The 27,899-nt window shown below is 39.0% G+C and overlaps 2 protein-coding genes across 7 annotated transcripts in view; one reads left to right on the forward strand and one right to left on the reverse strand.

The window, feature by feature from the left end:
* Positions 1–19,667, reverse strand: part of rap1gapb (RAP1 GTPase activating protein b) — a 66,251-nt gene extending 46,584 nt beyond the window's left edge. For 3 of the 5 annotated variants that reach the window (XM_057337221.1, XM_057337220.1, XM_057337228.1), the window contains exon 1: positions 19,567–19,667. In XM_057337221.1, coding sequence (XP_057193204.1) covers positions 19,567–19,652 — 86 coding nt within the window. In that variant the 5' untranslated portion in view covers positions 19,653–19,667. Of the gene's footprint in view, positions 1–4,962; positions 5,051–11,828; positions 12,065–19,566 lie in introns of those variants that run through there. The other 2 variants (XM_057337226.1, XM_057337227.1) reach the window with 2 other exon arrangements.
* An 840-nt stretch (positions 19,668–20,507) lies between these two features.
* On the forward strand, positions 20,508–27,831 carry sun2 (Sad1 and UNC84 domain containing 2). Of its 2 annotated transcripts, none has more exons than XM_057337617.1 (18): positions 20,508–20,778; positions 22,082–22,652; positions 22,750–22,868; positions 23,007–23,096; positions 23,180–23,239; positions 23,309–23,402; positions 23,501–23,562; positions 24,588–24,694; positions 24,816–24,896; positions 24,994–25,047; positions 25,216–25,259; positions 25,345–25,462; positions 25,543–25,752; positions 25,888–25,972; positions 26,128–26,243; positions 26,318–26,485; positions 26,565–26,654; positions 26,732–27,831. In XM_057337617.1, the coding sequence occupies exons 2-18, from the start codon at positions 22,534–22,536 to the stop codon at positions 26,843–26,845; spliced, it is 1,731 nt and encodes a 576-aa protein (XP_057193600.1). In that variant the 5' UTR covers positions 20,508–20,778; positions 22,082–22,533; the 3' UTR covers positions 26,846–27,831. The 2 variants fall into 2 exon arrangements, with proteins under 2 accessions (XP_057193600.1, XP_057193599.1); XM_057337616.1 differs by having other exon boundaries at positions 22,532–22,652.
* Positions 27,832–27,899: the final 68 nt, after the last annotated feature.

Raw genomic sequence — 27,899 nt, forward strand, 5'->3', positions numbered from 1 at the left:
CTTCGATGCCATGGAAGAACCTTCTGGCTCCATAAAGAACCTTTAACATCTGAAGAACCTTACAAAAGGTTCTTTGTGGCGAAAAAAGGTTCTTCCGCTTATAAAAAAGTAAGAAAGAGATGGTTCTTTAAAGAACCTTTGACTGAATGCTTCTTTGTGGAACCAAAACTGTGAAGAACCTTTTAAACACTTTTAAGAGTGTACTGTATAATGCTGCGTTTCTTCTGCCACTTGACTAAGAGAGACAATAAAAGATTATTATTAGAAACATGCATTTAAAAGGATTTGAAGGTAATGAAGATTTTAAATGTCGTAGATGCAACTGTAGGTGGATTTTTTCCTTAAAAAACGTAAAGCAGTTCGCCCAACACTAACTGAACCAATGGCGTGAGTTTGGGGCGGGACTATCTCTGTCTAACCAAAGGAGGTGGGGGGATGTTTGAGAAGGTTATAAAGCCACAAAACATATAAAGTGTAAAAAACGAACGAAACTGAACATAAAAAGCACAATCACTGCAAAGAAAATGCTTTTCTTCTTGTTTTCACTTGACAAGCAGAATGACAGCATTAACGTCTTGGTTTCAAAGAGTACCTAACAGAACTTTGTGACGTACTGTATTTTGTGTTCAAATAAGAAAAAGCTGTTTGCCAGTGGGAGTAAGGAAAATAATTCACACATTTTCATTGTTTTAAGCCAAAGCATGACCAAAATTTGTGACCTCTCTCTGAAAGCAAGACATAAAAGACCGTCTCATATTTGATCCTTAAGAAAATATATCGCTACTGTCCTTCTGAAACCTTGTATCTCCATATTTCATGATGTTTCTTTTTTTTGCCATACATCATTATTATTAGTCTTATAACTCTTTATGTTTGTCACTTGGTTTTGCAAATATCTAACCAAGTGCTCGTCCACTTAATCCATCATTTAAAAAAGTACAGTGTTTTTTCCATTTCCTGAAAAACAGGACAGCCGAGGTTTCAGAAGGAAAGCCATATATTGCTTTAAGGATGTTTAAATGATTGTGTTGGAAAATAACACTTTGCAGTGTAAGGAAAGGTTCAAATGAATGTCACATAAACAGAAGGAAACAATAAGATACACAGGACAACAAATGATGTTTTCAACAACAGAGCATGACGACTAAACACCATTGGGTCACAATTAAGAGAATTGCTTGGCATCGGTTTCTACACTCTGGGGAACTGCCAAATAATCTCACTTATCTACTTGACATTACACTCACGAGACACCCTGATGTGAGACTGCTTATCTGTAAATAAATGAGTGGCTGTGTGTGTTCACCATGGTTTTGAGATTCTGAATCACAATCCGTCTCACGCTTTATACAAAGCATGATCTTTCGAGCACACTGTCTGATCTCAAAGACATTTGTTCTAAAACTAATTTTAATAAACATCTCTTTTACATCACAGCTCAGACACTGCTTCATTCTGCACTCTTTGCTCCTAAATGATACCTTAAACTATGCGATTTGTTGAGGCGAGCTGTGCCATTTCTTTTTGTGATCAAACTTACAGGTTTCACCCAAAAGCCAAATTTTGGTACAGAAACTTCTCAAAAAACGTCTCAGAAACCACCCACAAAACTTCACCAACAGAACAGGACGCTTTTCCACAGACAGCAAACCATTTCTCCGAAAAAATATAACAATTCAGATTCAGAAAACCAAGTGTGGGAGTGATGCACCCTTTCCAAGAGACTGAAAAACATTGTGAGATCCGACTAAAATTACACAACCGTTCCTCACAAAAATATTCGAGGTTGACGCATGCATTCTTTTCCTGGAGCATCCTTGTCATTGGCTCGCCCTCATCTGAAACCTTTCTTCCAGTCAGCCTCGCACGCACCCGTCTGAAGCATCGTGTCATCGATTCTGATCTGTTCCCTGTTTATCGCTTTCCTTTCATCATTTCATCACGGTGACTGTCGATTGAGAATATGTCAGCGATACGTCTTTCAAATCGAGTCTGAGGGAACTGCGGGGATGGAGGAGACCGGGGTAAAGCGGGCCAGCCTTCCTCCTATCAACCAAATCAGAAGTAATGATCTAATCTGAACTAACTCAGTGGAACAGGACTCTAAATACTGACGCTTACAGACCCTGACACAGGTTAAAGGGATAGTTCACCCAAAAATAACAATTCTGTCATCATTTATTCATCTTCATGTCATTCCAAACCTTTATGACTTTCTTTCTTTTGCAAAACACAAAAGAAGATATTTTGAAGAATGTTGGTAACCAAACAATTCGGTTGTATTGAAAAGCACAGGCCTAATTTGGGTTTCACATATTTTGCAAGAACTGACTCTTTAAGAACAGTTATACACACTTTTATCATTTATTCAAACCAGAATCGAAACTTGTTTGGAGGAAGTTATAGGCTGTTATGGAAATTTCTTATCTCTAATAGGGTGACGAAAATAAATACAGTCAAAAAAAGCTGTTTGGCAAAATGAGAAGTGACTCAGCAATGCCGCATTAAAGCAGAAATGCAATTCACCCATCCAAAATCTCTTGACATCTTAAAACTCCTGCAATCAAATGTGTATAAAATCACAGACATTTATGTATTCCATTAAACGTAATTTTAGTAAACAGCATAATTTATATTAAAAAACAAAATAAAAGATGCGTCGTATAAAAGGTAAAACCGTACACCAATGCTGGCACAATTATCAGTTCAATGGCGGCCTCAACATCGCTGGTAATAATAATTGTAATGGCAATCTAAAGGGGAAATTGCACCCGTTGATGGCATTATTTGCATGCGCCGTCTGCATTGTTTTAGTGGCCGATTCGAGAAATTATGCAAATCGAAAAACAATCTGGGCTGAAAGCGACGTGCGCTCTGTAATTCCTGATCTTGCGGGCCGGATCTGATTGCTTCTGATTGGAGACTGAACATGAATTTGTCACTGACAGTCCAAATTACATTCTTGTACTTGGTGAAGATGTGAGATGCGTGATTGACACGCATGGAAGAAAATGGGTGAATGCGTTTGTCCTGGCCATGACTCATGATGACCCTAAAGGCCTGTATGTTTCCAGGTGAATGCACATATGGCACACGCCTCATGACATCAAAATTCAAAGTCTGACTTAAAAATCCGTGTTTTAATGTATAATTCTCACATTTGTAATACTTTGGTCTGTTAATAATACTACTTTATGTTGTTTTATATTATTTATTTGAATGAACTAAAAGAGCCGTTTCATGTCTATCCTTGAATCAATTCTAACCAAGGTTTACATTTAGTCATTTAGCAGGTTGATGTAGGATATAGAAAGTAATTAGTAATAAGTAATTAAATACTTTTTGGAGAGAGTAATTTGTACAGTAATCGAATTACACTATTGAATATGTAATTAGTAACTAGTAATTAATTACTTTTTCAGAGTAATTTACCAAACACTGAAACTGAGCTACACATGATAGCGCAAAAAGTATGGCTTTCGATGTTATTATATGGATTTGAATCCATAAGTCTTTGAATCAAAAAGACAAAGGTACAGGACTGTGCTTCATACATCCACAGTGGCGTGTCCACAGGGGTGGCACCGGGTGGCTACTGCCACCCTGAAAATGAGCTTTCAGTTGCCACCCCAACTGACCATAAGCTGTTAGCCGCTAATTCGACATACAAATGACGCCACAAAGTGTCTGTACTAGCTGTACAAGATAAACCTATCACATCCGTTTAAAGTAAATAAAGTGTGCGCTGCTGTACAAGAAAAAGCCGCAGCAGTGCATGCTAGGAAGTGAAGACTACACATCTCTCAATCTGACCTCGAGAGATCCGTCTGTCATAAACAGCTTTACTCGACTGCACGTTTGTGTATATATTCATATTTATTCTTTATACATATAGGGGCGGTTTCCCAGACAGGGTTTAAGCCTAGTCTCAGACTAACTTAAATGTGAGAGATGCCTTGATCGAAAACAACTTGCACTATCTTAAAATATATCACTGTGATTGTTTTCTCTCAAGATGCACACAGTAATTTTTTTTTGTAAAGTATGTTTTTTAAACAACTTAATTTTCCTAATTTAACTAAGGCCTAGTCCTGTCTTAAAATAATCTGGGAAACCGCCCCATAGTGTCTGTTTTTATGCATTGCATTTCACAATGTTTCAAAAATCCAATCTCAGACCAAAAAACATGTAGTTGTCCCCTTCAAACAATGATTCTCCACCCTTTTTTGCATGCATTTGCTTTTTTTCCGCACCAGCGGACAGTGAAATAAGCACATCCAAACACACCCACACGCGGCACAAAAATCTGCAACAAAGCTGTTACAACACCACTACAGAGACAAAAACCATAGCCGATCACAAAGAATCACGCTCACATTGTTAGTCACAGACATGTACATCATCATTGGGTCATCCACATTCTCCTGAATATACATAGATGCAATGCATTCTGAATCAGCAAGACTCTACTTTTGGGAGTAAAAAAATGATAAACCTCAACATAAGCTTTTATAAATGACTAAGCAAAATGGCTAGACACTGCTTGATAAAATTTTAAATGTTAATACGTAAACCTTTAAAGACTTCAACTTTCAATTTCATTTCATTTGGTGCTAGTGGCGTCTCCTTAAACATTCATGAGTAAATCGACCGTCTCCACAATGCAATACAGCCCTGCATGCAAAACATCTGCCGTCTTCGGATTCTTTCCACAAACACATCGGTGTCTGCAGACACAGCTGCTGTCGGCGTTCTGCACACACCGTGAGACAGAAAGCAGCGTTCAAGGCAGAGATCAGAATACTATGACCTGTCAATCAACCAATGCACTTTTAACAAGATTTAAGGAAAAGGTTTGAACCTTATAAAGCGCATACAAACACATGAACAAAATGTTACAGAATGTCTATGTTATGCTTGATATAAAAAGAAAATAAGAAACTGAAAGAAAAAATGGGGTACCTTGTGATTGTGAACCTCTGTCTCTTCGGCTAAACTCTTACATCCAACCCCCTTAAAAATGCCCTGCCCGAGGCCGGTGTTTAAATGTTGAGCACTGAGAAATCATTCCCCACAAGTGTCCCCACTGAACCCTCCACAATGACTAATAGACTTATTTTACAGCCATTCCTGTGTTCCGCTAAAGCAGCAGAGAGAGAGAGATAGAGAGAGAGAGAGAGAGAGAGAGAGAGAGAGAAAGTGAGAGAGAGACAGAGAGAGAGAGAGAGAGAGAAAGATGAGAGAGAGAAGAGAGAGAGAGACAGAGAGAGAGAGAGAGAGAGAGAGAGAGAGAGAGAGAGAGAGAGAGAGAGAGAGAGAGAGAGAGAGAGAGAGAGAGAGAGAGAGAGAGAGAGAGAGAGAGAGAGAGAGAGAGAGAGAGAGAGAGAGAGAGAGAGAGAGAGAGAGAGAGAGAGAGAGAGAGAGAGAGAGAGAGAGAGAGACGAGAGAGACAGAGAGAGAGAGAGAGAGAGAGAGAGAGAGAGAGAGAGAGAGAGAGAGAGAGAGAGAGAGAGAGAGACAGAGAGAGAGAGAGAGAGAGAGAGAGAGAGAGAGAGAGAGAGAGAGAGAGAGAGAGAGAGAGAGAGAGAGAGAGAGAGAGAGAGAGAGAGAGAGAGAGAGAGAGAGAGAGAGAGAGAGAGAGAGAGAGAGGGAGAGAGAGAGAGAGAGAGAGAGAGAGAGAGAGAGAGAGAGAGAGAGAGAGAGAGAGAGAGAGAGAGAGAGAGAGAGAGAGAGAGAGAGAGAGAGAGAGAGAGAGAGAGAGAGAGAGAGAGAGAGAGAGAGAGAGAGAGAGAGAGAGAGAGACGAGAGAGAGAAAGCAGACGACAGACAGAAGAGAAGAGACAGACAGAGAAGAGAGAGACGAAGACAGACAGAGCAAGACAGACAGAAGAGAGAGAGAGACGAAGACGGACAAGAGAGAGACAGACAGACGAGAGAGAGAGAGAGAGACAGACGAAGAAGAGAGAGAGAGAGAGAGAGACGACGACAGACAGATCTAGAGACAGACGACGAGAGAGAGACAGACAGACAAGAGCAGACAGACGATAGAGAGAAGACAGACAGAGAGACAAGAGACGAGAGAGGACAGAAGACAGAGAGAGGGCAGAGAGACAGACAGAGACGAGAGAAGACGAGAGAGAGAGAGGTAGACGAGAGGAGACAGACAGACAGAAGAAGAGAGAGAGAGAGAGAGAGGAAAGACAGACAGACAGACAGAGAGAGAAGAGAGACGACAGAGAGAGGAGAGCGCGAAAGAAAGCGAAAAAGGACGAAGAACAGACAGAAAGCGGAGGAAAGGGAAGCGACAACAGAGAAAAGAAGGCGGCGAAAGAAGAAGGGAGCAACCAGAAGAGGAAAAAGGAAGGACAGAGGAGAAGAGAGAGGAGAGAGAGAGAGAGAGAGAGAGAGAGAGAGAGAGAGAGAGAGAGAGAGAGAGAGAGAGAGAGAGAGAGAGAGAGAGAGAGAGAGAGAGAGAGAGAGAGAGAGAGGGAGAGAGAGAGAGAGAGAGACAGACAGACAGAGAGACAGACAGACTGAGAGAGAGAGAGAGAGACAGACAGACAGACAGAGAGACAGAGAGAGAGAGAGACAGACAAAGAGACAGACAGAGAGAGCGAGAGAGAGAGACAGACAGAGAGAGAGAGAGAGACAGACAGAGAGAGAGAGAGAGAGAGGGAGAGAGAGCGACAGAGAGAGAGAGAGACAGACAGAGAGAGAGACAGACAGAGAGCGAGCGAGCGAGACAGAGAGAGAGAAATAACCATGAAATCTTTTTTTCTGGAGATTAGTCCTATAATTATAATTATATATTCAGCACCCTCTCTCTCTCGCTCTCTCACACACACACACACACACACACAAAGGCATATGAATTAATTCCAGCAGCAATTTTTTAAACAAGGAGTAAATATTGAAATTTCTGTTCCGTTCTTGATAATAAAATGCCTCGTTTTAAAAGCATTAAGTACAAGGGCACAGTCATTTATTGTATTATTTTGTAGTAACTTTATGTACTTTTTCGTTCACTAATCAAATTATTGGAAAAATATATATCATCCAACAAGGGGATAAAGCACTCCTGTTCAGAAAACTAAATTTAAAGAACATACATACTTATAAAAGCATTGCATACCCTAAATGCACTGTAAGCTTTGGATAAAAGCATCTCGTCGCTGTCCTTCTGAAACCTTGTATGTCCAAATGTACTTTTTAAACGATTAAATACTGTGTTGTCAAAGTTGACGAGCACTTTTGAATACCGTTTATTAGTTAGATATTTGCAAAACCCTGTGACAAACATAAAGGATGACTAATAATAATGATTTATGGCAATGTTGTTAATTAATTACATTTTAATTCAAATGTAATCAAGAAATATGGAGAAAGGAGGTTTCAGAAGGACAGCAGCGATCCGTCAAAATGCATGAATGCAAATGTAAAGCACAATGTACAGTATCTTTAAGCACCAGAAACAGTTCTCTCAGGTAATGTAATTCAACTCGACATCTGTACAAGTGATCTGGGCTCTATTTATCACCTCTGCTTTGTCTGATAAATCATTTTAAACACCCACTTCACCTCATTCATCCGAGGTCAACCTGCAGTTTATTATGAGCCCTCTCCAGAAACCTCTACAGTACATCTCATCTTCAAAACCATTGCGTGCCAACCAGAGACTACAAGCTCCAAGCTGCTTCCATGTGAATCCTTTAGCACTGCTTTTCAAGTTACACACGGCACGCTGATGTTGGCTTACTATTTGACAAATATCTCTAGATACAGACATTCAGTCATTTACACTGATAATGGATGACTAAATGTTGACAATGCAAAATGAATGCGCCATTGTCAAAGCTGACACATGCCAAGTAGGGTTTGTTTGGCATGAAGAGACGTACATTAAGAAACACAAAATACAATAATGTATGTATTTACATGAATGCATTAAATTGTGGCATATAACACGTTTTGCATAGCTAGTACATCTCAATCTCCAAAACGACTTCTGTGGGAATGAAAACTAATGATCTAATTGAAGCAATTCCAGACTATTTCCTTTTCATTTCCGCTGCCAGAAACACGAACCTGTCAGCGTTATCGACCGCGATGTTTACGCATTAAGACTGCATCATACACAATGTAGATAAGTGGAGTTGTCCGGTGTGCTTTAACAGAACTATTTTACAACAACACCCGAGTGTCAAGCTCTTTTAATTTATTTCCTAGAACACAGCACAAAAGAAATGTGTTCACAGAAATCCTGAACATAAGACTGGACACAAAAGCAATTGTTCAGTACCTCACTACAGTCAGCAAATACAAAAGAACATCAATTGAAAATGCAGTGAAATCGCATTACTAACTTATAACTATGCATTAAGAAATTAAAGATTGAACTTTGATACTTCTATCGACGTCTCATTTGGCATTGTTAGAAAGGTTGGAATTGCCTGTGATTATCAATGGTAATATTTGCTTTTGAAATTTCAATGAATCGTCTTTCCTACAATGCGAAGATGTTGATGTGATTTATGTTTTCATCATGCATTAGACATGAAACAATATATCACGATGACAGCATGGCCACTTTTCTGCATTACATTTACACAAAACCTCCACTAAGCTTTCCAAAACCTTGAGCATTATTCTTTGCTGCCTTACGAGCACAGGTGGTTCTTTAAAAATTCTGCATAGCAATGGGTGGGATTTTACAAGGAACAAGGAATTGAAAGAGCCTAGATCTGCAGAAGTGGTTCAGGAGAGACTAAGTTTGGACCTGTAGGAAACATGTCATCTCTCTCTCTCTCTCTCTCTCTCTCTCTCTCTCTCTCTCTCTCTCTCTCTCTCTCTCTCTCTCTCTCTCTCTCTCTCTCTCTCTTTACACAGGGTACACTCAACATCCTTGGCCTTGATTGCCCTTGCTGAAAAGACATACTGCCGGAAGCCCAAACACAAAATGTGCATTTGTTCCTGCAAGCACTCTTTTTTGGCCAGAATATTCAATTCAGCACACCTAGACGTCTCTCTCTCTCTCTCTCTCTCTCTGTGTGTGTGTGTAGGCTATATACACTGTTTTTTTTCATATAAGTGAGCAATTGTATATATACTGTATGGACTCTAAGATTCTTCACCTAACAATGGAAATTAAATCACAATCATGTCATTCCAAGCCTGTATGACTGCACAACACAAAAAAAGATATTTTGAAGAATGTTGGTAACCAAACAACACTACACACCTTTGACTTGCATTGGACACAAAACCACAGAGACATTTTTCAAAATATCTTCTTTTGTGTTCCACATACAGATTTGTTATTTTGGGTGAACTATCACTTTAGCTGGTGCATCATTGTCCTACATAAACTAGAGTTACTGGATATTCCATCACAGAAGCACACGAGAAACTGATGATGATGAAGCCGGCTCAGCACTCCGCAAAATGCAGAAGATGCTTGTGTAGATGATAGATACAAACGTTTTTGCTCTGCGCATCATTTAAAAACAGCTCTTTCAATAATTTACATCAGCTTTAAGCTCACACAGCAAAATGCCGGTCCTTGTTAATGTGCCAACTTCTTCAATGCCGTGCTCCTAAACTGATCCATTTGCAAGAAACACCTTACAGATATTGATCAGATCTTGTTATTGCACAAAAAGCTATTTCATGGTGTATTCAACTTTTTAGCATTTACTGTCAACATTCAACATGAGTGCTCAACTTGTACATTTTTTCATGACTCGCTCTTGTGACAAAAGCCATATTCTGACCCAAATGTTCATAATGAAGTTAGAACACAAAAAATGCTTAAATGATGCTCAAAAAAGCCCTCTAATTCACATTTTTTTTGCCACATAACATTTCCTCCATCACACAAAGAGAGAAACTATTCAGACAACAATGTTGCCTTACTCCATGTCAAAAAGCTGTTAGTGAAGGCAGTATTCAGTTTAACCTGCAGAAACCCTTCCCTTTGGATTCAACTCAATTCACTTTTATTTTGTCTTTCTTTGGCCTTATCCATTTGTTTCTCTTCTACAACCTAAATCCTACAACATTAGTGAACTTTTAGCCCGGGCCAGAAGCTGGAAGTCAATACTCCCCGCTCGCACTGACTAATCTAATAGTGCTCTTTTTCTGTAGTGGAAAAAGCTGCGGGGCCATTAGACGTGCGAGGTCGCAGAAAAAGCCAGCAATCAGTAACATAGCTGCAGGACCTTCTGCTCTCTGTGACATCTCAACAGCTGTCCATCTCTTTAAAACACATGAGCGCTGAATAATGGCACCCACAGGCAGGGACGGAGCTGAGGGTGTTCGAGACGGAGCGTGAGGACGAGGAGAGAAAGAAACAGGACCGAGAGAGGATGGTGGTGTGTGAGAGAGAGAGATATAATGAGAGAGAGAGGTCGGATGGGGGGAGCTGATAAGAGAGGCTACAGGGGCAGAAGAAGGGTGGAACACAGATGATAACGGGGTGGAAGTAGGGGCACCATATTATTTGTTTGCATTCTTTGTCCCTGAATGTTCAAAGGCGTGAAAGAAGTGCAAAGTAAAAGATTTTGTCAGTAAAAAAGCTTACATCTCATTATAAAAGGGTTGATTTTTTAAAATGTATTTCTATGCAGTAACACATGACGGTATCATAAGAGCAGGTACTGTAGCAAAAGGAAAATGCTGAAATGACTAAAATTACCAAAACATATTCTCATAATTTACTCCTTAAATCACGTACCTCCAAACGTTCCTAAATGAATGAATCTGCGATAAAGAGTATTTCAAGATGACACATTTCTAAACAACAGAAGGGAATGCGCACGGTTTACATTTGTCATGTAAATACATCATTACATTTACATTTACCCAAAGTGACTTACGAGGTATTGTCCAAGTTTGGGTGTTCCCTGGGTATTGAACCCATAATCCAGGTGTTATAGAACGAATTTAAGATCTAACCTGGACAATAAAATCATAATGTAGTCCTTGCATTACATGTTTTTTAAAACTAAGTGAGGAACCCACTCAAATTTGGGTCAATATCTGCGAGAGAATTTTTTTTAAATCAACAAGACACAATTCATGTACATCAAACCACAGCAACTTGGAACATTTCAAGTGTCTACAAAAATCATCTCCACTTGTGAGAATGAAAATCGCATTGATTTGGAGCCGCATGATAGTTAAAGCAGTGCACGAAAAATTGGGCTTGACTCATGGTCACATTTTGCAGAACTAACAGTCAAAGCATCAGACTTGTTAAGCCTTCCTCTCTGAGCACTAAAAATGATCTATGACCATAACTAAACCACCATGACTATTTTTACAAACATACAAAAATGCTGAGACTTTCCAGTAAGGTTGCATTTGTTAACTACATCAGTGACCATGAACTAACAATACTTCTACAGCATTTATTAAAACATCTTAAACATCAAATGTATCTGTTTACAATAGTTATTTCAGAACGAACTAACATGACTGTGTTTGTGTTAACTAAGATAAATGCTGTAACAATACGTAGCTCATTTTGAGTGTATGTTAATAATAATAATGAATTAGACATTAAAGTGTTACAGAAAAAAACCTGGAAAATCGAAAATAACAGGCATGCTTGCAGGAAATAACACGGGGATCATTTCGTAACACTCCTAAAGTGCATTTGCTCATTGGTACTATAGACACGACGTGCACACTCGTTTATTCTCCTCACTCACAACATATAGCCTAACAACCTATTTGACTCATTCAACATCGCATGTGCGATAAACCCTGCAACTTCCTCGATCTCGTTCAAACAGCATGAAAAGCAAGGTAAAGGTGTTATTTCCTACCAGCAGCAGTTGTGTAAAATCTTCCGATGATGCGCTGGGACAGGTGCGGTCTCCTCTTCAACAGATACCGTATAACGAGGATGAGTTACCCAATAAGAGTGATGAAAGAGCCAATTGAGAAGAAGAAAACGATGCTTTATGTTTGTTTGTGAACTGTGCGCAAAACGAGGCGAGAGCAGTTCTCCTCAGAGATGCTGGAGAGCTTTCAACGCCTCGCGTTTCCTCTTTCAAAGAAGCGAGAGATGCAGAACGCGCGCGTCACGTGATTACCCGCGGACAATAGCCGCGAACGCGCACTATAAAGACAGCGCACTTATTAGCCTGGTGAGGATTTTCACTTTTAATGCATTATATATGGACCTTGCAAATGGAGTTGATTAAAAATCTGGATGGTGAATTTTGCCTATTGAATTCATTCGAATAAACCTTAAATATCCGTGTTTTAGTGGTATAATACCCGGTTTTATTTAAATGACCATTATTGCAAGATTACTGCAGTGAGACAGTGGTAAATTTGTGTTTATATGACTTTTCTAGCTATAATAAAAGCAAAATATGATAGTTTCCATGGTTAATTTAGAAGAAACCTTGTATAGTTCAATTTTCTTTTTCAGTTAAATATTTTTGTTTATGACATATTATGCGTATCATTTATACGATATCATTGTAAAAATACAAATATGTCAACTAGGTTCTGAAAAAAATTACGCATATTTATTGGAGAGACTGGGAATCGTTATTTTGCTAGCAAATTTATCCAATTGTATTTTGATATAAGGCATATATCCTCATGTGACAACTAGCCCCGGTCTTGTCTACATGTTTTAACCTAAATCTAAAACTAGATCATGTCCACCCACCCATTTACACAAACACCACGTTGGTCTGTTATGGCTTACAATGCCCTCATAATAACATGTAGGTATCCTTCTCTCGTCGTGCCGAACACAATTTTTAACTCACGAGGGATAAAACCCTCAGTCTGAACTATAATTATGTTCTCACCGACTATTGTGGTCCATCGAGCAACAGCTAAGAGGCTGCTAACTACCACCCACAGAACCCCATTATTAATGGCATTGCTGCCATCACGTCTGCCACGGACAACATACCCAAAGTCATTTTTCCACAGACCTGATGCGAAGAGGAATTTCTTGCTGGCTGTATCTTTGACTGTCAAATAAACGCAAAAGAGCTCCAGGCAATGAAATCTGGGCTTATGTTGTGCCACCAATTACTGAGCTTTACTGCCAGCTTATTTGAAGGATAATTACTAGGACGTTCAGTTCTGGGTAAATTTAAATCCAACGCGAGCGAAGAGAACAAAGGTACGAAAATCATCTGCAAAATCTACACTAATGTGTACAATGCTGACCAGCCATTCAACCCAAAATAGCATCCTGCACCTCTTCTGCAGAACAACGTCAACAGTGTGTTCTCCATCAAATGGATCCCCTGCACATCTGCGACTTCAGATTTCAATTGTGTGTATTTTTGGTGCATATGCTGATCGATCTTGTAGACATGTAGACTTATGTTCGCATCCTGAAAATGGGCAAACAGATGTGTTCTTCCATTTAGAGGATCAAGCTGTGAAATTCGTCCATCTCTCTGGAAACCTGCCATCTCCTCTTCATTCCCACACCCAGAGGTAATTTTGGTGCTTCGTGTAGGCAGTCCGCTCTGCATCTCTAATCATAGTAAGTTCAAGATCAATGGTGCTTGTGAGACAGGGTTTGTAGCGGTTGTAGGACAACAAAGCAATGAATTCATACTGCAGAGAGAAGCCATAAATGGAGGCATATAAGAAAAACTTCTGGGTTTGTTGCTCAATAACCATGACTGTTCATACAAGGTGAGGTTTGATAAGAAACCCATAAACTGATTCCGATCCTCCCGTCAACAATTAATAATTCACAAGAATAAGTTAACTTCTTAAAGGGATAGTTCACCCTAAAATGAAAATTCTGTCATAATTTACTCACCCTCAAATTGTTTCAAACCTGTATGAATTTCTTTGTTCTGTTAAGCACAAAGAAAGATATTTGGAAGAATGTTAGCAATTTTCAGTTCTGGGACATCATTCACTACCATAGTAGAAAGAAAACTATATTGTATTTTTTGAACACAAAATGAGATATTTTGAAGAATTTAGGAAAACAAAGAGTTTTGGGGCACTTTTGACTACCATTTATTTGTTTCTACTATAGTAGTCAATGATGTTCCAGAACTGAAAATTACTAACATTCTTCCAGATATCTTTCTCTGTGTTCATCAAAACAAAGTAATGTATACAGGTATGAAATAACACATAAATAATGACATCATTTTCATTTTTGGGTGAACTATCCCTTTAAATCGGATGTCTTTGCTTCCAAAAAAATCATAATATAGAGAAACTTTCTCAAATAAAACATGAACATCATCAGGTTTGTGGACTCGCGTCCATCCAGTCACTGAAGCAAAAGTAGGGTTTTACAAAATATGACGAAATTCTGAAATGTAAACATTTTCAATTGTACTTGTTATCCTGATAGTATTATGTTTAATAAAAATGGTTTACATGAAAAAAAACTATAAATACTGTAGAACCGCAAGCGGGTTTAGATTTTTAGATAACATCTTGACATAAATGTGACTCTGGACCACAAAACAAGTCATAAGGGTAAATCTTTTGAAATCTAAATTTATACATCATCTGAAAGCTGAATAAATACGCTTTCCATTTACGTATGGTTTGTTAATATTAGACCGAGATACAACTATTTATACATCTAGAATCTAAGGGTGCAAAAAATATTTAGAAAATCATTTTTAAAGTTGTCCATCGGAGGCGCTGTAGCAGGTGGTTGCTAAGAAGAAACAGGTTTGTTTTAACGCTCTCTATTGGCTTACCGCTGTAATGACCTTGTGGAGAGTAGATGAACCCAAAAGCCTAAATTCTAAGCTTTACATGCATCAAACTTGAGCGGGTAATTCTCGAAGAGCGGGCAGTAGCGAGCAAAGACTGTAGGTGTGTTTCCAGCCATTTTTGTTCACGGTACTGCTGCATCCACTCACAAAAATAACGTTTTGATTATATGTACTGTAAGAAATTTACAAAATATCTTCATGGAACATGATCTTTACTTATTATCCTAATGACTTTTGGCATAAAAGAAAAATCGATCATGACACATACAATGTATTGTTGACTATTGGCTACAAACTGGTTTTGTGGTCCAGGGTCACATAAAGCACTTGACTAAATCCTGTAAAATACACTTTGCCCTGCAGATATTTACTATAGCACACTGAGAAGATATCGCTGGGAAAGATGGATGATAGAACACACAGGAGGACACAGCGGGTACCAGTAAGGTGAGATCAAGACTGCCACCTTAATTTCAGTCTGACTCATTGCCCAACTGACTGTAAATAACACATGAACGACTCCTGTGAAAATCCACCATTTCTAGCTGATAAAATCAAGAAGCTTTGGGCTTTACAGGAAAGCCAAAGAGAACAGATCAAAAGAGAGATTTATAGGGAGCACTGCAAACATTCGGTGGATAACCAGATTTTTGGTGCTTGCCTGGGTTAAACCCTTACAAACATCAACCATGGTTTAACTAGTTTTAGGCTATTGTAGTAAAACCATTGTTCATTTTCACATAACGCTAAAGTGGTGCTATCTGTTATCCGTCTTGGTGTTCTAATGTTTTCCAGATTTCTTACACAAATGGAGCAGGATGTTTCTCAGAAAGCACCACTAATGATTTGTGTGTGTGTGTTCTGTAGAGAAGACACTTTATACAGTTACCCAGAATGCACTGGTGGAGCATAAAAGCCTACTTTATTTCAAAATGAGATAACTGGGCCAACGGAAGGTACCTTCAGTCGCAGAGCATCGGAGTGCAATAACAGTACAGTAACAATCGTAGTCTGTAACAGTAAGGTTGCATTTGTTAACATTATTTAATGCATTACTTTACCCCAAAACGAAAATTCTGTCATGAACTGCTCACCCTCAAGTTGTTCCAAACCTGTATAAACCAGGTTGAACACAGAGGAAGATATTTGGAAGAATGTTAGCAATGGACAGTTCTGGGGCATCATTGACTACCATAGTAGAAAAAACATTTTTTGTTATGTTGAACAAAGAAGATATTTTGAGGAATTTAGGAAAGCAAACAGTTCTGGGGCACCTTTAACTACAGTTTTAATTTCAAGTAAATGATGCCCCAGGACTGCTAACATTCTTCCAAATATCTTTCATGGAAATTTATACAGGTTTGGAACAACCAGAGGGTGAGTAATTCATGACAGAATTCTTATTTTTGGGTGAACTGTCCCTTTAACAAGAACAAACAAATAAAACTAACATGAACAACATTATTGACGTTAAAGTCCCTGTGAAATTAAAAATTACAATATTTTTTAATGAAATTTTGCAGCGTTTATTGTAAATAGCTTACCAATGTGGGTCATGCTCTTTTTAAAATGCGTGTGCCCTCATAATCTTCATGTAAAATCTAAAATGCACTTCCTTCCTGTAATCTATTTTAAATGACGTATGTTAGACGGCTTGGGCGGAGCATCCGTTAACTCCTCCCCTTCAACTGTCAGTCTGCTGCCAATTCAATTTCAAAATCCAAAGACTGTTTTTATACATCCAATCAAATCGCTGAGAAAGATGAAAGCCACGCCCACTATTTTCTCCATTCAATTCAAATTCCATTTCACTCAGAAAAGCGTCCAAATACGGAAGTAAAAACGATCGCAACTTCCGGTTTACGGGGACTTTAAAGAATATTAATAAACGCTGAAAAACTACATCCCTCAAGTGTTATCACCATAAATGATAAAAATCTACTGTATCTTCAAATAAAAGTGCAATACATACAAAAACTTTCACCCAGTCTTGCATTCGTTGATGTCGTATGTACACTGACAGATGCTTCAAATAATGTCCACAAATGATTGAATCAGACTAAATCAAACACCTTTTAGTTTTAAATCCAAAAACATGACTCCATAATTTACTGTAAATAGAGAGCTGCGAGTTTACTTACATCAGACGAAAGAGTGGATATGTTAAAGTCAGATTTGACGTTATCACTGTTGAAAATTCGGTTCACGAACATTGCCAGACAGTTTCCAGTATCATCATTAGTATGTAAAACAGGCCAAAAAAGATCCCTTCTGGATTTATCTGAACATAAATAAAGCGTATAGAAGACGATTCCATATATTGCGTCTGTATGAAAACATTTGGATACATTTAAGCCAGGTATTAATCTAAAGTGGAGGAGTAAAAACTGTAGAACGCTTCACTCCGAACGAGCGGTCCTCCGAGTATTGTTCAAGAGCTCAAATCCTAGTGATCATAGTGCACTTTGGGTTTTTGTAGAGCATGTGATATGAAACAAACATGACAGCGCGGCACAGCATTTCCATACTACATCCCCCCCGCAGGGACTGGGTCTGCGCCAGGTTTGTAGTGTTAATGAATAATTAATCTCTCTTTTCTATGGTTCCTTTTTCCCTGCATACTTGTTTATCTCCGTTTTGCATTCAGAATAATGTTTCTCTCGCTCTCCCCTGAGCACTTTCCATCATTCAGAAAGGCTTCTGTTGATCTGTCTGATGTCAGTTCATCTAATCTGCAACTGTGCCGAGCTGTCTACCGCTGCTACATCGCATCATTTGTTTCACAGGACGTACACAATCCATAAACTCAAGTCTCAAGGACAACATCGGTCTGGCTGGAAGCGCTAATGTATTTGCATTTCTCTTGTCATAGACATCGATAGGCACATGTACGTTTGTCTTGTCAAAAAGTACACGCGGGTTTAAGACATATAACACGTAAACTAACACGCAGGACTGTTTCTATTCCTCCAAACAAAACAAACTGGAATCCCTTTTGGATTTTTTTCACGCTTAATTCAAAGCGCTGTACATCCACAATACATTTTGTGCATTACTGAGCCCGAAAAGAACGTTCGTTTAGATTGAAACTAAAGGAAAAATAAAACGCGGTTTTAAAATTGAAAACAGATAAAAATTAAAACATCTAAATTGAAATGGAATAAATGAATATATAAATGTCAATTTCAGAGTAACTCGAGGTCTCAAGAATCACGCAGGTGGGAGCAACAATGTCTTCTTAGACACAAAATATTGCCTTTCACATTCAATTGAAAAACTGTTTCATCAGGACTGGCTTACAAATAATAAATCCCCCAGCAGATTGAGACGATAGAAAAAATATCTATCCATTTAGCTTTAACCCGAGTGTGTCACTGAGATCTAAGAACTCGTGAGGTTTGTTTCATCGTATGCACGTGTGTGTGTGGGTGTGAGACACACTTGATCAGTCTTGACTTTAAAGCCTTTCGTTGAAATACGCTCTATACACACACGTACACACATGCGGTTTCCTTGGCAACAGCAGAATGGCACTGAAGATCACATTTTGGGAAATCACTTTCCCTCGCATTCATCACCTGCTTTTCATTGTATATGACCTTAAAGCTGATTGTGGCTTGCGTGAGCGTTAAAATTCGTTTTGAGTTATGACGAAGTTGGACATCATTTAGCGCTTTCTGACCTTGAGCAAAACATCTGTGATTTTTCTGTCCAGGGCAAATGGGCCAAATGTATTGATGACTCATCTTGCACTTTAATAATATAATAATGCATGGTAATAATAAATCACGTTCAGAAATTAGAATTGGTTGGAAATGCAAAAGTAGAGTTGCCCTTCAGGGTGAACTGTTGGTTTGACTGTTTCCTTTAAGGTGAGCTCAGTTTAAACTCCATTTTCTTTAGTACCTCTGAGAGATGAGTGTGACGTTTCAAACATTATTCCAATCCTCCTAGACGGCGTTAGCTTTGATAGCTCTGTTAACCTCTAGTCATTGACTTGAGAAGGGTACAAATTGCATTTTCTGTGATATCAGCAGAGCTCCAAACGCATTTAACCTGTCTGTCTGACCACAGCAAAAAAACTCACAACACAAAGGTTTTGTTTTCAAAGTCAAAGCATAATGGGCTTATGGAGGTGAAGCGTAAGTTTTAATAATAGTGAGGATTTTGCTGGTCTGGGTTAAAGAAGCGTATTTGGCAAAATAACATTTTTTGTGAATGTTTGTTTGTTGAAATCATCTTTCTACTTTGAATAAAACAGATGCCGATGGTATGATGCTATGGTCCAATACACTCTATTCAGAGCTCTCAGAATGAGACATCTTTAACAACTGGATAAAATAAAAATAATAAATAAATGTTAGCACTGGACAGGCTGTAATTAAAAAGAATATCTGAAAACACCTGCTTACAGTTCTGCGTTCAATGCCTAATGGCCTTAACAAAGCCCAATGGCGCCCTCTTGTGCATAATAAAAGTTACATACCTATCAAAGATACGTTTAAAAAAATTGCAAAGGAAAATGTTGTAAACCAACAGGACAAAGGAAAAACAGACCTAAATATGCCAAAATAAATACTAACAAACATACATGATACACCTCAATTATATCACGAATGTGTTTTATGGTTATAAATATTGTTTACATCAGCGTGTATTCAATGAATTTACTAATGTTATTTATACAAAGCATGTTTTATTTTGCCATGTCTGATTGGAGTAAGATGTCCTCATGTTTACAGTTACGTTACTTATTTGTTTCTTTACGCAAATGAGCGATGTTTAAAGTGATGTTGTTTGTTTACTCATGAATGTTCGTACATACCTTTCACTGTCGACCCGTCTACGTAAATTCAACTGCTTGACAAGAGGTGAGTTTGACTCGATCTTTTTAAGATTTAAAATGAACATTTTCTTATGGTAATCTCGGCAAGTGTGTCGTTTCTCTGGGTAGCTTTATGGTAGCCTACCTGCTTAATCACCAGTCTGGCCTAACTCGGTGACCAGGCCAGCCTAAAACCAAGACCAGCAAACAAGTCGGATGGTTTAGACTATTTCCCTCAACACCGAAGTCGAAAACAACTTGACACACAAAAATTACGTAAAAAGAGCAAGTACGGGCATGTGTACTTTACGATGGTTGTTTTGCCATAGTGTGAATGAAAAAGAAATCTAGTATGTATGTCGTTTGAGATGGGAATTTCCACTCGTTTTAATATACTATCCGTCCTACGTAGTATTCAAAATTAGAATTAGTGTTTGTCCCCAATCGTAGTATGTTGAAATACTATTTTCGGTATACTTTGGATTGGCCACTAGACATACTAGACGCACTGAGCCCGTTGCTGCAATACGCCAACAGCGCCGCCATATTAGACCGGGCATGATAGGCCTAGAAACACATACGAGTGAACGAGGGTGTTGCGTTTTTTCTTAATAAAAGGATTAGGGAACGTTTACATGTCTCGCCGATTTCAATAGTTTAGGATCTGCGTGGAGTACAGTTAGCTATAATCAATAAAAATTATTAATAGTTAAAAAACTCGCATTAATTCGGCTTACATTTTGTTAAATAATTATAGCGTTTACTTAAATACTTTCTCCATAACAAAAATAATTAATATTTCTAGTGCCTGATATAAGTAGTCGAATGTTAGTTATTAATTTTAACCTGAACACAATTTAGAAAGAATAGCACGGGGGACGCGTGTGACTCGATCGCGTACGTAACTACGTATCTCCACAAGATGGCGTATCAGCGTCACCCTAAACAACTCAAACCGACGAGAGGCGGAGCCGCAGCGCTGACAACTGTCAAAGATACCCTTCCTGATACCGCAAACTCTTCCGTCCTTAAGCATCTCGTCTTACCGCCATCCAGTCCGTTATACATCGCGTAATTCAAGTTTTTCACGACGTCGTTAACTCGTGCGTGACGTTTCAATCGGCGTCCCGTTACTGTGGAGCGGTTTCGGATGAGCGGTTCTCTGCGCAGACGATTTGACAGGCTGAATGTTTTCAGAGACCCACTGAGAAGGTGAGACGACCACGAGTGGGTGTGAAAGCTTCTTACATGACCATAGTTTGAAATGAACGTCGTCAGGTTGCGTGTTTATGGGATGAAGCTTGCCTTGAAGTAGAAATGATGCTAGAGATCGTTTCTTTCCGTTTTATAGATGCACTGCAACAAAACGTCTATTTGAGTGATGCAGTCCAGGAAATACATTCAAAACGGATGTACATGTCTTACATTGAGTTAACTATTTAAAAATGTTTTTGAAATGCATGAATGGTAAATGCTGAAGATAAAAGCAGCCAATAAGTGTCCAGAATACATTATAAAGGAGACTTAAAGGAGACCTAGTCAATAGGGTGACGACACCGAATATGTTTTGATGTATTTTGGATTTTTTTATGTCACACAAAAAGACACATTTGTATCATTCCATAGTTTTGATAGGTTAGCTGTTATTCTGAAATGTGTAATACGGAATATATGAAGTAGGCGGCAGTGTTCTTCGAAAAAGAGAAGCAAAAATACCCCATCCTGCCTTGAAAGACTGCTTTTGCGGTTGAAACTGGGACAAATACGAGAATAGAGAAGGTGTGAGCATTATAACTTACTTTATAACTCACCTCGTGTATGCGTTTTCCTTTTTAGTTTAAGCAGTTTACTTTACGCCAAGAAAAACAAATAGTAGTTTTTGTAAAGCAAACAAAAGTATAGATTTAGTATAGTAGAAATGTAAATGAAAGAAAAGAAGGTTTTATTTAATGGACATCGCTGGTCTGTACTGAAAAAATCTGTCATCATTTATGCACCCTCGCATCATTCAAAACCTCACTATTACTTTGTTCTGTGCAACACAGAAGAAGATATTTCGAGAAATGTCTCTGTGGTTTTGTGGAAGTCAATGGGGTTCGGTGTTGTTTGGTTACCGACGTTCTTCAAAATACCTTCTTTTGAGCTCTGGAGGAGAAAGAAAGTCATAAAGGTTTGGAGGGTGAATAAATGAATGAACTGTCCCTTTAAAGCTCTCAAACTCTCAGTTTAGTGTTTTTCTCCAGTATTTGGTTCATGGCTTGTTTGGGAGTGTGCAGGTCTGATGTTTAATGCGGTTTGAGAGTATTAGCTGTCAGGATTAAGGATTTGTGGGGAATAAAGAACAGGCTGTTTCATCCCACCATGAATACTGTATTGTTCTGTATTCTACTGTGTTTGAACAAAAGGTCAATAGGAGCACAGAATGTTGTGTAACGTTTGTAAAGTAACCGCTCAGAGTGGATAGTTAAGGTTCTGGTTGGGGGATCGGCTCCACGTGTCCTCTGTTCTCTTTCAGGTAATCTTCAGCGAAAAGCCCTGAGGATGAGCCTGCCGTTTCAGATGAAGAATTAGACAGAGATTAGCTTCAGGCTGCACTTTTTCTTTAAAAACTCGTTGTAGTTTTAAGCTTTGGTTGTTATTGTCTTGGTTGTTCAGATGGTTTGTTTGTGAACGCTGAGTCTGCCACACCACAGATGTTGCGCCTCTTTTAAAGAAAATAAGCTCCTCCTCCTGCTCGGGATTGGGATGTGGGTTGATCTGTGTGTTTCTTTTTCTCATCACATTTAGTCACACGTGGAGGAGAACTGCACATCAAATCCCTTTTGTTTTCACAGGGTCACTACACATGACTTAGCCACACCCACTTGTTTACTTATTTAAACTTTTGTTGATCAAATATATCACTGACAGAACGCAATATTTGTGTTGTAAAGGAAAATATTTTTGCATTGCTATGATCCTGCAGAGATGTCCAGGAGAAGCTCACGGTTAGTGTCCAAAGGGACGTCCTTACTTGATGATGATGCTGCCAGCACAAGCTCCACTGGATCCGCCGGCCACGTCTCTTACAAAGAGAGTCCCGTCAGGTGAGCACATGTGTGCATTTTTGCAAGCATGCTTGTTTTTTCTTAACATACAGTAATGAACACGATACAACCCTGTGCCCCTCATGCTTTCCTGTAGGATCTTTAAGAAGAGGCGGAGCGCAGGCAGCGTGTCCCGCAGCTCCAGCCGTGCCAGCAGCGTGGGTCAGATGCTGAGCGGGCAGCGCGCTGACCTCATAGCCAGTGAGAGCGAGAAAGGTCAGCACTGATGGGCTCGGCCTTGTGAGATCTGTGGAATATTGAACGATGTGTTAAACAGAGCCAAGCGTGCTTTTCTGTAGCGCTGAAAGTTTACACACTGTGTTGCTCGAATTTTCCTCCATTTCTGGTTTTCAGGAAGGACGCTTGCCGTTCAAGGGTTTTCCTCTGGATATTCCTCAGCTGAGGAGCATTACGACAAACCCTTCACCTCAAGCCCAAATACAGGTTTTTTATTCATACCTTTATAGAATTAAACATTGCCTGCATTTTTTTCTTTCGTGCAGAATTATAGCTCTGTTTTTTTCCAGGTTCTGCCCAGTCTGCGTCCGAATCCGAGTTTAGCGTGTGGGACGTGTTTCGATCTCCAGGTATTAATCGTGTTAATATAGTTGGTGTTATTCGATGCGTGAGGTCACATGTTTGCGGGTGTTTTTCAGCTCAAGCGTTGGTTCTGTTTTACTGGTGGCTGGGCAGCACGTGGTACAGCTTCTCCTCTCGTGTGTCCATGATCAATGTGTTTCTGCTCAGCAGGTACAGTACTCCGTGTGTGTGAATATAGATTTATAAGTATGTGAATGGGATTTAATTCTAGCACCATGACCTTATATTTCCTCTCTCTTTCTTTATAGATGCACTTCAGATATAAAAAAGGCAGCTGTGCTCTTTCTCCTCCTCATCTTCCTCATATTTGGTGCGTAAATGAACCTGTAGCTACACACAGCCGCGGAAAAAACGAATAGACCATTCCAAATTTTCATTTCAAATCAGCATTTCTAGATGTATTGTGGTCATTCCAGTCCAGTGTTTATGGATTTTAATAAAATCAAACCTGAGGAGTGACATAAAGTCATCCAACAGCGATGTAAAACACTGACAGCTTAAGACAAGACATAAAACTTTGATAAAAATCGAGGTTGTCACATAAACATTTTTTTTTTAACTTTTCCTAAATAAATGTAGAAATATCACTGCTGTATTTGCCTAAAAGTGAATACGAACTCGTTTTCTTTGCAGTATTTGAGGTCTGATAAATCTTATTATTTTGACCTGTTTCTCTAGTTTTCATTTTATGCATATAAATGTAAAAAGAAACCATATTTTTATTTGAAGTTTTGGAAGAATGTTGTTAGTAGTTCACAGAATGAAACAAAATGATAATTTTATCTAAACACATACGTATAAATAGTACATTTTAAAGTCCCCGTGAACCGGAAGTTGCGGTCGTTTTTACTTCCTTATTTTGGTGCATTTCCGTGTGAAATGGAATTTCTAATGGGAAAAGTAGTGGGCGTGGCTTTCGTCTTTCTCTGCGATTTGATCTGATGTATAAAACAGCCGTACGTTGCATTTTGAAATTGAATTGGCAGCAGACTGACAGTTGAAGGGGAGGAGTTAACTGATGCTCCACCCAAGCCGTCTAACATACGTCATTTAAGATAGATAGTCATTACAGGAAGGAAGTGCATTTTCAGATTTGAACTGAGGATTATGAGGACACACGAATTTTAAAAAGAGCATGACCCACATTGATAAACTATTTACAATAAACGCTGCAATATTTCATGAAAAAATAGGCATTGTAATTTTTTATTTCAATGGGACTTTAAAATCAGAAAAACAGTCTCTGAAATGGTCTCTTCATTTTTTCTGTGGCTGTAGAAATATAACGATGGAAATTTGTTATGTTTTTTAATTTTGACATAAAATGCTTTGTAGGAATATGGTACTGGTCCCCGTTCGCTACTTCTTCTCGTCCGCGTGAGGTTGTTTCTAGGACTCCACCTGTTAAACGCACAGATGAACCCGTAAGAGCAGAAGTTCATGTGAGCATGTCTTATGTTTATATTTAGCCATAAACCTTTAGATATTGTTTCTTACTCTTGTTTTATTATTAGTTTAGTAATAAATGCACGAACTCACAGCACACACTTTTTGGCTCTTTAGGACAATTTCCAACCATTTGCCGGCCTGTCTAACTTGAAGGATGACATCAGCAGCTTATATCTAAGAGAGGCCAACCTGATGGTGCGTAATTCAAATCTAAGGATATGAGTCATTTCTGTACCTGTGTAAATGGAAGGGAGTGCCACAACACTCAAATCACGATTTGTTTTTCTCTCAGAGAGACATTGAAGTGCTTAAGCTGGAGAGCGAACGCCAAAAGGTCAGATCTGAGGTGAGAAAGCTCAATTTGACCGTTTTCTGTACAGTGTATTTACACACATTAGCAATTTTTTTATTTATTTTTCCCCTCCACTTATGTTTCTTCTGTCACGGCAACAAAGAGCAAAACAGGAAATGATGTCGTTTTCCTAACTACAGCTTGTGTGTTTGTGTTTCCTAGATGCTGCAGACTGATATGAGGCTTATGAAAGATCAAATCAAAAGGTAGTTTTTATCATTCGGATGTTCTGTTTTGCATTATTTGCATGTTTGTGACACAAATGTAACATTTCGACACCCCTGCCCACAGTGTTGAGACCGAGCATGTGCAGCAGGTTTCTGACCTGAAGTCAAGTGTCACAAACCTGCAGTCTGACTCCAGCCTCCTCAAGCAAAGAGTGGATGCTCAAGATGCTCTTAACATCAATGTAAGTGAGAACTGTCTTTGGTATCGAATACTAGTCAATCACAAGACAAACTCAAAATCATGATGTCATTTCCTCTCTAGCTGAAGGCAGAGCTCTCTGAGTGGCTGGTAAAACATTTGAAGGACCCAAGATCAACTGTAGTTTTCCGGCCTGAGCTGCAGAGGGCGCTGGAGGATCTGGAGAAACAGATATTAGACAAACTAAAGCAGGACAAGGAGAGCGCGAGAGACTCGTGGAGGACTGTGGGAGAGACACTTGAACAAGAAGGAGCCGGAGCTGTCACTATACAGGTCTGAGGCCTTTATTCATCACTAAATAACAACAACAATAATTATGTAAATGCTCTCATGTCATGGATGTTATCAGATATATTATTATCATGTTGAAATCCATGATAATAATACTTATGTGTGTTTTGTTTACAGGATGTGAAAGGAATCGTCAACAGGGCAATTGAACTGTACAGGGCAGATGGAATCGGAATGGCGGACTACGCTTTGGAATCTTCTGGTATTCATTTTTCTTCAAAAAAAAAAGTCAAATTGTTGACTGTACAGTGCATCGCTTTAAACGTATATTATGGGATTATGGCGCTTTTACAGAAAATGTTGACATTAAAATGTGTGTGTTTTAAATAAAAATATGATAAATGACCTGTGTTGTAGGTGCCAGCGTAATAAACACACGTTGCTCGGAGACATATAAGATGAGATCTGCGTGTCTGAGTTTATTCGGCGTACCCCTCTGGTATCAATCTGAAAGCCCTCGCACGGTTATACAGGTAACTCAAAAAAACACACAGATGGCATTCGTTCATCAGATTGAGTTTTCTAAACCTGTCTGTTTGTGATGTAGCCAGAGCTGTATCCCGGCAAGTGCTGGGCGTTCCGAGGCTCGCAGGGTTTCCTGGTGATCTCGCTGTCCTACCCGATAAGAATCACCCACGTGTCACTCGAACACCTGCCCAAAGTTCTCTCTCCAACGGGACTCATCGACAGCGCGCTGAAGGATTTCGCCATTTACGTGAGTCCACGTTCCGCATTTCCTCTTGTTTTAGACTGTTGTGTCATTAAGGCTGATGTAGAGGTTCTTGCGTGTCTAGGGTATGTCTGAAGAGAACGAAGACGGAAAGCAGCTCGCCACGTTCATGTACGACCAGGACGGAGAGCCCATCCAGACTTTCAAGCTTCCTGTAAGTCAGCAGCACACAGGAAGTCAAACGTTAAGAAGCGTGTCAGTCGGGTTCTAAAATGTGTCTCCTTCCTGTAGGAATCGTCAGACATCTACAGCGTGGTGGAGTTGAGAATATTAAGTAACTGGGGTCATCTGGAGTACACTTGCGTGTATCGCTTCAGAGTGCACGGGGAGCCTTCGCTCGGCTGAGAACGCAAATCATTCTAGTTTACTCTATGCAAAAGTCAAGTACGAATAAAATAGTGCACTGAATTCGCGAACAGACAGACAGCTTCCTAATGTACCGTTACCAAAAAACGCACACAGACATGTTTATACTCAAATGTGTACTAATATGGGTTTGTTTGCATTCCTCCCATTTCTTAACGTGTATTTTTAGTTGGCAATCATTTTAAATGACGATCTAATAATATTTAAGTTTTATGAAGATAATATTATGAAGTGTGTAACCATAAATTGGTTTTGACTGAATGGAGGACTGAGCTTTCTTCTGTATTTAGGTTTACTATAAAGCAGTGTTTCTGGTTTGAACTTGCTGTCTCTTCCAAAGTATATTTTGTTACGACAGATGGTTGTGTAATGTGTAATACACGTTACACGTGACCGTATACCTCGTGATATAACATTACAATTGTTGAGATAGTTCACCTCAAAATGAAAACTCTCATTATTTACTCACCCTCATGAGACATTTCTTTATTCAAATGGTTTTTGAACGACACAAGGGTGAATAAAAGATGGCAGAACATTTATTTTGGGTGAACTATGACTTTAAATGATGATGATGTTCCTTTAAGCAGTAATTCTGTTTGCACTCTTTAAAGACGTTACATATAGAGCTGTCAGATGACGTGTTGTCTCCTCTGCAGGGCAGAAGGAGTGGAGTGTAACTCAGGATTTGGGTTTTAAAGCAAAGTGCTCTTTATCGCATAATATATTGCTCGTCTTGTGTATGTATATGTGCTTAATAATAAGACAATTCGATTCTTGAATGCATACTGGAGATATTAATTGAAGGTATAAATGTTTGTGCATTTATATTGCCATTCTTCCACACGTTTCATGCATCTTAATAGAACTTGCAAGTTAATTTGGCAAAGTTTACATTACGTTGTCTGCCGTGTTTGATATATTTTGTAAGAAAAATTATTTGAATAAATTTAAAATGGCGCCTACTGTTGTCAGTGTATTTTTCTCAAACCACGCTGAAATCAATCGTCAGTTTAAGTTATTAAAGAAAGGT

This window comes from Triplophysa rosa, linkage group LG7 (genome assembly GCF_024868665.1).
Source record: "Triplophysa rosa linkage group LG7, Trosa_1v2, whole genome shotgun sequence".
In the NCBI taxonomy this organism is placed as follows: Eukaryota; Metazoa; Chordata; class Actinopteri; order Cypriniformes; family Nemacheilidae; genus Triplophysa; species Triplophysa rosa.

What these genes read in the sequence shown, in the direction of transcription:
- sun2 (XM_057337617.1), top strand. Translation starts at nt 22,534, where the DNA reads ATGTCCAGGAGAAGCTCACGGTTAGTGTCCAAAGGGACGTCCTTACTT. An exon ending in ATGAAAGATCAAATCAAAAG is followed by an intron (nt 25,260 to 25,344) that starts GTAGTTTTTATC and finishes CCCTGCCCACAG; the next exon opens with TGTTGAGACCGAGCATGTGC. An exon ending in GCCCTCGCACGGTTATACAG is followed by an intron (nt 26,244 to 26,317) that starts GTAACTCAAAAA and finishes TTTGTGATGTAG; the next exon opens with CCAGAGCTGTATCCCGGCAA.